Source organism: Myzus persicae, unplaced genomic scaffold (assembly GCF_001856785.1).
Source record: "Myzus persicae strain clone G006 unplaced genomic scaffold, MPER_G0061.0, whole genome shotgun sequence".
Lineage (NCBI taxonomy): Eukaryota > Metazoa > Arthropoda > Insecta > Hemiptera > Aphididae > Myzus > Myzus persicae.
In genome coordinates, this window is record NW_019104244.1 from 173,807 (window position 1) to 187,597 (window position 13,791).

Genomic DNA, 13,791 nt, shown 5'->3' on the forward strand with positions numbered 1-13,791 from the left:
TTCAACCTATAATTGTTCATAATTATTTAAGAACATAATTGATTTTATATAATATGCTGCATCTATGATTTATTCACGAGGCAGGTATAGTATAATCGAACTATGATATCTATTGAAGGTATAATCATAATGTATAATTTGATGTAACTATTTATAGCTATGAGAATTTCGTGCTAGGGTTAGAAAATAATTATCTAGAATATAACATTCAGTATAGGTATCTATAAGTTAAAAAATAAATAAATCCAATTTCACGTATTATATATTTTGGCAGCATAACTGTAACCTCAAATCTATTACAGTACATCAGTTAACAAATTAAAAATTTAATATTTACATTTTAAATTGTTTCACAATAAATTATAATTATTTACTGCGTACCATTTTTATTTGTTACTTATTTCGAATTTGACTAGTGGCAATTTATAAACAATCATATTTATGTTGAAATTTCTGCATTTTATTTGTTTATTTATGTAACCACGTTTACAGAAAAAGAAAGTTTTATATTTGTGTTTCATATTTTGACTTATAATCGAATTTATTATTTTTTAAGTAAAAAGCTGACCCTAGATGTGTATCTTTCATTTTCTTTATTTCACATTTTGTATTTTAGTACTTAAAGCCAACAGGAATTGATAACCAAAAAAAATCGATCGATTTATTTATTTACCTTGCAACGAATTTATATTTATTATTATTTATTTATTGAATCATCTTTACACAATATATTAATAATTACTTAATAATTGCAAAGTATATAAATTGAAAATACATTTTAGTATATCCTTCCGCTCAGAATCTTAAATTACATCAAGCTTAGGTACTTCATAGTATATCTCCTCAATATTACGAAAAGAACTGATAAAGTAAAATATCACAGTTAGTAAACTGTTTAGGAGTTTTATTTTTGTCAATATAATTTTATTTTTTTATATTGCAGTACGTTTCAAAATATTTCTTTACTTATAGAACAATAATATTATTATTTAAGTTCAATCATAATGCTTAAAAGGAAAGTAATTAGTTAAATATAAGCTACTTGGCTTGTAGTATTATTGCGATGGGTGTAATTTATCTTTTAGGAAATAAGTAAGACAACGCCCTTTTCGGCGTTATAAAATAATGTTTTTACGTGTGCATTTTAGAACATAAATGATCACAAATAATTAAAATAAAACCGTATATTATAATATATTTAATTTTAGAAAGTTTTTTATTTTTACATATTACATATCATATAAATGTTTTCTGCGGAGTAATTCTAATATAATTATTAATAAATAAAATACCTAATATTATTGTTACCCATTAATTATTGACGTTACGTTGTTTCTATATTACAATTTATATAATACTATAAGAATAGTAAATTAATAACTTTGTGGAAAACAGTAAGGTGTTATGTGGTAAAACAACCTATAATATAATATGAATTACGATGATTACTATTTACTCAGAAATGCCGAGATTTGTAGGAATACTAAGTTATTTTTTGTTTTTAGTGTTTACTTTCATGTTATAAATTATAATTGGCAGAAATATTTGAAATTGACATTAATACTTTTAATAAATATTACAATTAAAGTTGGGATATATGAGAATTGAAATATGAAGTCAATAGTAAGTACAATGTTTCGATTTAAAATCAAGTTTCTGATTGTTTCGAAACCGTAGTTGAAGAACATTGTGAGAAACAGATCCTGCGGCTATACTAAAAGCTATATATATTATGAGAGTACAAGGAAATAGACTTTACAATGCCATCACATTGTAACTTTAAAGTTGTTTGGGTTACTTATAGTTTTCATCAGATTTTTAAAAATGTAATAAACCATTTTGAATAGCTTTTATTTACTGTTTAAACCTTTAAATTAATTGAAACACTTGAATGTTGAACCTCTATAATATTATTATTTTATAAACAATTTAAATGTCTTAACTAGTTTATAAATTACAAATAAATGTCGGACTGGATTCCAAACTTTATTTAATTACTATTTACTAATGATGGCATGATGGCGGACCTCTTATAAGTGTATATCGTAACACTGTTATGCATTTCTACAGTCATAGTCTTATAATATGCACCTTGTTCGTTTAAGTACAATATTTTGAAAATAGAGGTATTAGTGAGTGGTGACATAGTTCAAACATAAAATAATAAATGCATTGTGGTATTTAACTGGTACTAAGTACAGCTGGCATTCAATTATAAACTTAAAATATTTATTATATTTATCTGTTTTTTTTCTTTGATTTTACTATAATATCGTATATTGTACAGATCCGTTTACGGATTCACGTACAAATTATATTTTTCAATAAAAAAACCTCAAAATTAAGCCCAATATCGGTTTATGTGTAAGTCTATTCGTCGTGTGCAGAAAACTTAATGGAAAATAATTTCAATACTGGCATGCATAAACCAAAGTTCACCATCAAAGCTCTTTCAGTAATCCATTTTTAATTTGATATTATATCCAGCTCCGATTTATGCTAAACATGGGTATATATTTCCTCGTGAAATTGTATTTATGAATAAAACACTTATGTGTTTTTATAAGGATAACGTAAAAATAATGATTTATTTTACACCTTCAAAAACGGTTGAATAAAAAATATTTATATATTATATTATATAAGTATTGATATTAATGATACTAAACATATTGATTTTTTATGTACGTTGAAAAATATAAAATATAGTGTTATTTTTAATAAATGAAATTTCAAGTCGTTAAACTACATTTAGGAAAATTCGTGTTTGAATAACTTTTTGATACACAGTTCGATTTTTATTATTCCATAATTTAAATAATTTTTAAAAAGGTTTTATTGTTTTAACAATTTGAAGTAGAATGTTTTGTTTTACATAATATTATTCAAGACTCTTGTCGAAATTAATATCTCATAATAAATTGTTAACAACGAATTAAAATATAATGAATATAATATAAAGTTATACATTGCTATAATCACATCACACCATGGCTGTATTCACAAATTTATTTAATTGTACTTCACACAAATATTTATCTTGAACAGTTTTTTTAATATTATATAAGTAACAAATCGATTACTTCTTGCATTATTGCGTCATTTAGAGACGGTGATATCTATTTATAATTTATAATTTATATGAGAAATATGTAGATTATTATAATGATAGTAAAAAATATTAATACCCAAGTAAAAAAATTACCATAATTTAACATTATTCTCTTTATACATATATATATTATATATAGGTATACTTATTTATTTAAAATATCCAGAACCCAAGTGCAATAAATTCTAAAACATATTTTTTATTATTTTTACTTCAATTTTTGAAATAAACAACCACGTTGATGGATAGTGCATGCTTTAACAATCTTGAATTTAATGTTTTATGTTTCAACTTGTATAAAATTAAAATTTCAATTGGTAATACAAAATGATCCTAAATGGGGTTTTAAGTTGGAAAATACTATAGCACTAATACCTATCAACGTTTTAAATTATTAGATAAAATATTTCTTCAAAAAAAAAATGTGGAATTATGTATATGACGTGTAGTGTGAGCTTTATGGGTAGGAGGTTTTGCTCTTCCCTCTACATACGTTAATAAATGTAATAATGCACACCAAATTCTAATTATTATTTAACTTAAATATAATTTTATATTTTTAGTTATTTTTAAGAGAAACCTCTGGCAACTGAGTCATTAGGCCTTTGTATTTGAAAACTATTTATGGTCGACGATGTATGGGTTTTTTCAATTATTATAAAATCTCTTGAATTAAGTTATTTTACTGAATGTATAAAAAAAATATATACATAGTTTAAATTAAAAATGTCTGTTAAAAGATAACAATGTTATATTTATTTAGATAAATTTAATCAAATATATTTTTAGATATAATATTATACTGGTAGTACAGTGTACACACTTCTTATTTTTTGTTTCTTTCGTAGGTATAAGGTTTTAATTTTATGATATTTTATTTATTGAAGCGTTATGATAAATCTTCTATAATGAAATATTTAATTAATAATTAATTTATAGATAGGTATTCATTTAAATAAAATAACTCACGTGAAAAGCAATTACTCGGGATTTAATAAGGCATTCGAGAAAAAATCTTGAAAATTGGTATGACTGAATAGCTTTTGTTTGAATGATATAGAATCACTTATTACTCGTTTAAAAATTCTGTTTAAATAGGTACTGAGTTAGCCCCTGTCCACGCAATACTATACGCCCTTCGGAAAGACCATATACACTCGGTACTTACACTCGTCATATGCAAATATTGGTGACATTATTTTAAATAAATTTCCTACAATAGGTTAACAAGAATATACGTATTAGCACGTTGGACGCAAACACTTCAAGTGGTACTCGTTTCACCTCAGTGCATGATATTAGGGTGTTAAAAATTATAAATAAAAAAACTTGTGATAATGATTCAAAACGATTTTGAGTAGATCTTATGGTGTAGGCACTTCATTTTTCATGGGAGGTTTCTACAGTTTCATGATAGGGACTCTTAAAAATAATTAATGAGATACGATTTTCAACAATTTATTATTAAATATAATTAAATATATTATGACTTGTATTCAAACATTTAAAATCGTACCGGTATAAAATCCAATATCTACTAATTCCAACATTACAGAATCTCTGAGAAAATATTTTAATTTTTAAGTATACAGTCGTAAATTTATTTTCAATTAACTATATTGTTACTATAATATTTTGATATTTTAGATACAAAAACAAAAGACTGCTCGTCATTATTTTATTTTAATACTTTATGTATAAAACGAAGTCAAATTGACTTGGTATACAAGTTCTGGAGCATATATACCCCAATTAAATTTAAATAAATTGTTGCGAAAATGTTTATAATATTTATTTGTTTAAATATAGGTACGTCGATGTAATACATTTTTAAAATTTATGTTTTTAAAATGTTATTAAAATTAACTAATTTATGATATACAAAAATATGAAATAATTAAAAAAAAACACAAAATACAAATTAGCAAATTAAATGTTGGGAGCCGTGATGGTGTTTCTCATGTTTGCTCTGAGATTCTATGAACAGCACAGCAGGCAGTTGAAGTTAAAATATAAAATATAATATATTATTATACAATATTAAAGTTATCCAAATCCCAACCAAAAAACACAGAATACAATTAAATTATATACAATATTAGAATCTATATGCTATATTTAAAGCGAAAAATGGAGAAATTTGAAATTCAATTTATGAGAAATCCACTGTGAACGCTTGTTGTGTTTTTACCGATTTATGTCATTTGGGACCAACAAAACAATTTTCAGCAACAACGTTATTAGTAGCAAATAATACGCATGAACAGATTTTTTGAGTAAGGTCTAAAAAATAAACACATGCCTATTACCTATCATTCAGGTTGAATACACATGTGTATTTGTTTGCAAGCATTGCAGCTCTTTGCGTTTAACAATATCATTAAACTCAGAAAATAATGATTTTAAAGTCCGAGCAGACGGAATTTATTAGTTTACGATGATGTCGGTTATATTCTATTTTTTCTCTAAACAAATGTTTAACAATATAAATACATACTATATATATATATAGTTGATTCAGAAGCATTGCTTTATACTAAGGGCTGAAATCAAATACTATATACGACAATACGGGACAGCTATGGTAAAAACTGGCGTCCAGTTCTTATCAGTTCCCCCCGAGATTGTAGTTATGGTTGCCGTAATTTACCCCTTAAAAATTAATGTTATATGAAAAAAAATATTTATACCAACTAGTTATTACTGCATTAGTTTCAATATATTTCCATCTTTTTTTTTCATCTACTTGATCTGGGAGTCGGTGACGAAACTGCTTTTGCATTGCATCAACCTAATAATATTTCATCCAAAAATACAAGGTTTGTTTCTTTAATTTATTCTTTATTGTAATTTTTTTTCAATAAAATTTTATAAAATAAATAAGAAAAGTATAAGAGTATAACTACATTTTATTTACATATTTCAATATTTGTACTGATAATTACTAACAAAATAAATTTAACTTTAACATAATGTTAGGTAGGCATATTAAATATGAGTAATTTTTTTAAACTTTTTATTATTTAAATATTTATATGGTACAGAAGAGTCATTGCAATTTTTTACATAACTATTTATACTGACATTTAAATACTTCTCAACAAATGTATCTTCACAGTTTTCACAAATATTTAATGTATATCTTTTACAAATAGTTTTAATTAATATTTTTTGATCTCTTTTAATATTTTCTTTTTTTATAAAAAGTAATTCTTCAATTGATGAATTGAATAATGCAGTTATATGCTTTGTAAATTCAAGTGTTTTTGTAAAAGGGTACAATAAAATACAATCATGGTATTCCTTCATATTGATTAAGGTATTATCTATGTTGAAAGAAGCACTATTCTCAGATTTATTACTGGATGCCAATTTTTCAACACAAGCCTTATGAGTTAATTGAGAACAGACCCAACCTGTTATATATGATATACCATTTGCTGTCTCGTTATCCATAAGAATGTAGTTAATATTCATATTGCTAAGAAAATCTTCATAATTGTTGGAAAAATCAAAATCACTGTCAGCCAACTTATGCAATTGTACTTTATTCTTTACTCTTAGGTCTTTGGATAATGCTAAAAACATTGATGCATCTTTTTGACAATTTGCATTATTAGATGGATTAATTAACATGTTGCACATAGTCATTCGAATTGCAGAAAAAAATTTTGATGCATCTGGAGTTACATTATTACCTCCTTTTGATCTTAAAATTGAAAATAAACATTCAATACAATCTTGGGTTAGACGTCTGGTTAATAAATAATCAATTTCATATTTTATGTTTAATTCATTGTATAAGAGTTTAATACAATTAATATTTTCTTGCCAACCAAGTAGGTATGCAAGGGGGGATATTTTTTCGTTTATTATTAACTTTAAGAGTTGAAAGAAATATTTGAGCTTCTTCTAAAAATGACCAATGTTTTGAATTTCTTGTTATTGGCCTTTTAAGTACAACTGATTCACTCATTTTAATACTATTAAAGCAGTCGAATAAGTCGTTAAAAAATTTAACAAATTTTGCAGTAAATGTTGATTTGTTATTCAAACGATTAAATGAAACTAATGTTAAAATTCCTGCACTAACTGAATTACTAAATGTCTGTGCAGCTAAACAAACTCTCATGGGTGAGAAGGGTGGAAGCTCTATATGAATTTTTTTTAATTTACTTGCTAATCGTGGTTTAATTTTACTATCTATATTGTAAAAGTCTTCAATATCTTTCCAACAATAACTTTCATGTCCATTTGTAAAAGTATATTTTTTTAAATTATTCCGAACAGATTTTAGTAAGTGTGGAGGATCGTGCATAAAAAATATATTTTCATTATTATAAGTGATGTAAGGTTTTTCCATGGTCACTCCAAACAATTTTCACATTTTCATATTATTTGATCCTTGGTCACAAATTATAACCTTTGGAATCAAACCACATTCTATTAGTTTTTGAATAGTATGTATCATAATTTGTTTAAGACGATCACCCGATACAGGACCACTAGAAACAAAAAACCCTAATATTTGTTTCCATGGTAACACAAGGCTTTTAATCATTATTACTAACGCTTGATTACCATGTTTTAGTGACGACTGATTTTCAAAAATATTTGAACCATAATCTTCAAAACCAGTAAATATATCATTCTGTGAATTGTATGATATTAATTTTTTTAATGACATTTCATCCATAATTATTGAAACTAATCTTTCTTTTATAGGAGCTGTTTTAAATTTTAAACTTAAGATATTCAGAATGTTTTCATTTATACCACATGATACATCTAAGCCCTGCAACCATCTCCTCAGTGATCTAACAGCAGGTAGATTAAGGTATGATCTCATAAATTTATAGCCTACAGGCGAGTGGTAATATAGACCCAGCGCAAATGACTTTTCTGTTTCTTTGTATCGTTTTGCACTTTTTTTCAATTGACCTAACCGAAATTCAGACCTAGCTATCATGTTAGATCTTAAAAATTTATCCATTTTGGATTTTTTGTCATACACTTCTTTTTTATTTTTTTGTTTCAGTTTTAATATTGTTTTTTTACCCTTGCATATTAATTTCTGAGCATTTCTTAACTTAACCTTCAGTTGTTGGATAATACTTTCTTGATGTTCTACAATATTTCTTGTTTTAACAGACATAGAAATTACTTCTAAAACAAAAAATGTGTGTATGTATTCATTACTCATTTATGATTAAATCATAAGATAGTTTTTTTAAAAATGGTGACATCAACAAGATGAAAAAAAACATAATAGTAAATTATTAGATAAAATCAAAAGTTGACCAAGAAAAAAAGCACTTAAACCAACATAATGCATAACATAGGTACCAATATACCATTACACAAAACCAAGATCGTGGACAAAACTAATATATAAATATATAACAATTATATTTATGTAATTATGTAACATTTATCCACAAAACATTCACAATACACATTTATAAATAATAATTTAAATGATTATTATTTTAATAGCAATTCACAAATGTCTGAGTAAATAATTTTTTTCTCTCGTAAATCTAAATTCTATTACTTATTCTTACAATTAGTAGTACATACATTTTAATACAATATTACAAAAAAATACAACACAAACCATGTCCCAGACCGGAAATGAAACATTTTATAAATATTCAAACCTGCTTTAGATTCATCCATAATATTATGTTCATCTTTTGGTAACATATTTGCTAAATTTGATGTTGATGCATCTACATCTGATCCAAAAAGTGATCGTTTTACTGGTTTCTTATGCATCTTCCATTCTTCAGTTAAAAAATTATTTTCCTCGGAAACTTTTGGGATAATGTTTTTTTTTGAACTTGTGAGTTTTTTAGGAGTTGTTAAACGATCAAATTTTTTATACATAGAAAATACTGGACTGTGTATTTGATTTTGTTTCATTCTATTTTCAAAAATATTATTGAAATTTAATTTTAAACCTAAAAAACAATTGTTTGTTATTTATAGTAGTTAGGTATAAGTAGGTATATATTTTATAATCAAATGTATCAAACCCTTACTTTTCAACAATGGTTTAGCTAAATGAGGAGATGTAACTGGTAAATTTAATGAAGGTACTACACCATATTTCAATCTAAAAAAATATTCATAAACAAAACATTTATAATATAATACTAATACTATATAGGTATGTATAACTTACAATCTTCTACTAGAACCCCTGTTTGGTACAAAATCTTCTGGGTTAAAATGGTTTGAACAAATACTATAATTTAAACTCAGATGTAAATGTCCAAAAGTTCTCATAAATTCATTTATTCTTGAATTGTTTGCAAACTTAACCCATTTTTGAGAACTGTAATTTGTAATATTATAAACAATAACAATTCTAGTGTATTATGATTTAAGAGTGATTTTTATAATAAACAGATACTTACATATGAACGTCTTTTGGAAATGAATGAAAAGACAATCTCTGTTGACCACTTAAATCATTTTTACAATGATTTATAGCGCATACTTTTTTGGACACCATTTTTAAGCAGTTAAAAGTAATACAAGTAATTACTATGCCGTTAACTTATGAATTTTGTTAATTGATAACAAATTAACAGTATACTTAATATTATATTGTAATATAGGTAGTAGGTACTAATATGAATATATTTAATATTTCGTACGATTGTACGAATGTAATATTATTGATATTCAAACTTCAAAAATGGTGGGAAGTATCATCATATTTTAAGGAGTAAAGTTAGGCAATTTAATATCAATCTCGGGGGGAATTGATAAGACCGGTCGCCAGGTTTTACAGCAGTAAGTGTCCCGTATTGTCGTATATAGTATTTGCTGAAATTAAATAATGTCTACAATATCACTAATATGATACCATATTAAATAATATATTATACCTACTCATACAATTTAATGTTATTTAGTTTTATATTTACTGTTTTTAAATTGCATATATTATTATATGCATACAATTTCAATGCAGAAAAAATAAAACAAAATATTTTAAATTGTTGAACAAAAACAATTATTTAAATTACACAACATGGTAAAATTTGAAATTATTACAATACCAGTATGAAAAGAACTGTTAATATTTCAAAAAACTAATATCGATTGTAATATACCAGTAAGTACCTAGGCAAAGTAAACAAAATAAAAATATGTTTTAAGCGCAGAACCAAGATCCTTTTAAAAAGGTAGTAATAGATACAACGATATTAAAATTATGTTATTTAGCTTTTTATGATGTACCATATGATTACCTACTAAATCAATTGAAAGCACTTTAGAATTAGAATTTATTTATAAAACAATTTTAGCTTTAAACTTTGTGTTTTCTTCAGTTTTAGTTTGTCACCTATTTCAATATTAGGTATAGGTATATTTCAAATGTCATTATTAATTATCCCTAAAAACAGTAAATGTTGTGTTTTTACTTTATCCATTGGTCGATTAGTGAAATGACAACAGCCTAATAAATTTAAACACCAATGAGGTTTAATTTGAATTTTATCTCATTGAATATCATGCATTATTATTTCATTCAATAGTGAGTAATTAAAATAATGGTTATTATTATGGTATGAATTTTCAATTAAATTAATATGTTATCATCATTATAATTGAATGTACTTGTTGCATTTTATTTTACGTTCTGTTTAATAACATTGATTAGCAAAGATAAAAATGTTAATTCATAAATTATATTATACCTACAATACTGAGGTACTTAATAAAACAAGACATTATAATGTATTAATAATATACCTAAACATGACATGTGCTATATATTATAATTTCTATTATACTACATTCGTCAACGATAATAAAAAAAATTGTTTCAATTTGATTACTTAATTATAATTTATTATTATTAATAATAAGCAATTAGTTAAAAATATTATTTACTTTTCGTTTTCTTAGAGAACATTACAGCTTTAATAGTTACATTATAATATATGTTATAATTCGAATGAAGATCAACAACAAATAAAATAAAATAATGGGAGATAACAATGCTTATTCGAATTATATTACAAAACCCCGAACTATAAAAAAAAAAAACTAAATCGTGGTATTTAATAGCCACGGTGAGGAAGCAGTTTAATATTATAATGTTGCGCATTTGTGCACTTCGGGAGTATACTCCATCGAAGCAAGATAGGGCACATGATTGGTGTTTTTTTTGCAATGAAGTCGGACATTCTAGTTGCATGTGATGATTGTACAAGTAATCTCATAACTGTTTGAAGAATGACGATGGGTGTAAGCGGGAGAATTTAAATGGAGATGATTGGCTATTTCAGTAGGTAATTATAATTGAAAAAACAAGGGACCATGTAATGTTTGTATTATTATTATATTCTCTGTGTTTTTACCATTGATCAATGGTTTATACGTAAATAAATGTAAAATATAATTGTATTATTATTTTTTATTGATACAATACCCTCGATGATATACGTGTGCCATTGGGTTTACAAATAATTTAAATCGATAACGTATTATTAAGTGTACTTATTTAAATATTAATTTTAAATTTTGATGAATTGGATGATGTTGGCTATGGATTGAGGGTGATAATGGAGTATTTTGGCTAGTGATTTGGGCAGGTTGTGACTAATTCTGATGTTGTGTTATATTCGGTATTCAGTGAGATTGTGGTCGATGGTGACTTGAACACCGTAGGTTGTGCATATTGGTGGTTCTTCTTTGGCCATTAAGAAACTGTAGGAGATTTGAGTATGTCCGATTCTCAGTATTGATAGGTGTAGAATATTTTGTATTAATATAAAAGATGGTAGGCCAGATTAAGCTTAATATAAAATTAATTAACTATGTATTAGATATTTCATGCAATACAATAATCAAATTGACCATCATTGGACAAACAAGTTTTAAAAAATGTTCTAGAGAAGTTACAACGATTATCCAACTCTATTATAATTGTTTTATTGACATATTTAGGGTAGGTGGTTTCAATATTACACCTAATAATAAATATGTGAAACTATAATTCACAAACAAATTAATTGAATAAACAAAAAAAAAACTATTCTAAATTAAAGGTATAGCATATAATATCATATAAAATATTAAATAAAACTATTATCTATTTTTGTATTCATATATAAAATGAATAATTAAATTCTATTGTCAATTTATTTTAAAATAGTTTATTCATCATATTTATAATATCTTAATGTTATTTGCATATCATAGGCATAGAATAGAGGGGACTAGGGGGCTATAGACTTACAGTATTATGTTGAACCCTCTAGGAATTTGCGAGAAGTTTCGGCAGCGTAGTTGTACCACGAAGAAAAAATACCCCCCCCCCCCCTAAAATTCATCGTGTTACATATATGGTACACATAAATAAATATTTAAACAATGTTACTATGTAATGTACAGTTTGTATACAATTAAAATTATTGAAGTTTAATTGTTTATCCCCAAAAGATAACTCAGCCGTCTCGACGCTTAGTACACATAATGTATGCTATGTAGATATAGCCGATATAGGTGTCCGATAAACAATATTTACGGGCATTATACCAATGGTACCTAGCCAATACCCAATAATATTTTACACATTATGTTAATAAGACGGACGTTCGTTACCATAAAATTCAATTTTAAATGCAGTCACTCTATTAATAGAGTGTCGTTATCGTCTATACAACTATATTTACATTTAATTTTCAAAAATGTACAATTTTTTTGTATTATTTACAGTTTTATTATTTTTAGAAATATCAATTGTACACACAATTTATTTTCCCCAGAATCACACGACGAGTTATGGGAAAGAATTGGCAAATTACAATATGTGTCTACTCTACTGCCATTAGTAAGTGTAAATTTCAAAAATGCTTGTAGACGCCCAGTAGAAAGTTACACATAGATGCATTTAGGCCAATAGCGTTCGCATGGGTCAATGACTCTAAGGTAGACCATTTAATTTCGAAACGTTTTAGACATATTCTATGTAGTATCTCTTATTGTTATGTTAGATTGTCTACTATTAGTTTTAAAAGTATTTATTTTACTTATTTTTAGAGGTTATTATGCCTATAGGTAATCAATTATTGGTTGATATACATTTGTACTCATTTATATTTACATTGAGATTTTAATAAATTCTAATTTAATATCAAGTACTCATATATTATTGAGAATAGTTACTATTCATTTTTAATTTAAATTTCAATGCAAACTATTTCTTTAAAATTTAGTTAATTTAGTATACTTATTACTTATTTACCTATGCTTATTTTACATTCTTAGTATGATTTTGCTGTTCTTAAATATTATTTGAAAATTAAATCCAAAATGTAGATTATAAAAAATTAAGCATATAGCAAATTAACCAATCACTTATTTGTAAACATAATTGTTATAAAAAAAAATGTTTGGTAAATGGATAAGATTTAGATATTATATTAGTGTTTACTGTTTATTTCACTTAATTACTAAACTTAAGGGTTAGGTATAGGAAAAGACGTAGGACATGTATCTATGGGTAAGGTAATATAAACTTCCGTTCATCATTGTTTGACTAGCCGGCGAAAATAGAACAGATAAACCACAACTAAGTTAGTATAGTCATTGTTTAGGCATATACTCTCCAAAATGAGTTTCCTTTCAGTGGGTGTTTTTCAAAATGAGTTTCG

The 13,791-nt window shown here is 25.4% G+C and overlaps 2 protein-coding genes across 4 annotated transcripts in view; one reads left to right on the plus strand and one right to left on the minus strand.

Moving 5' to 3' along the window:
• The window catches only part of LOC111040396 (potassium channel subfamily T member 2), a 175,206-nt gene that overhangs the window by 23,812 nt on the left and 137,603 nt on the right, over positions 1–13,791 (plus strand). For all 3 annotated transcript variants that reach the window (XM_022324303.1, XM_022324305.1, XM_022324306.1), the window contains exon 2: positions 12,869–12,968. The gene's annotated coding sequence lies outside the window, so the exon portion shown is untranslated. The remainder of the gene's footprint in view (positions 1–12,868; positions 12,969–13,791) is intronic.
• On the minus strand, positions 8,693–9,930 carry LOC111040397. Its single transcript, XM_022324309.1, has 4 exons — positions 9,535–9,930; positions 9,300–9,452; positions 9,157–9,230; positions 8,693–9,075 (listed from the first exon to the last, which is right to left on the minus strand). The coding sequence occupies exons 1-4, from the start codon at positions 9,630–9,632 to the stop codon at positions 8,696–8,698; spliced, it is 705 nt and encodes a 234-aa protein (XP_022180001.1). The 5' UTR covers positions 9,633–9,930; the 3' UTR covers positions 8,693–8,695.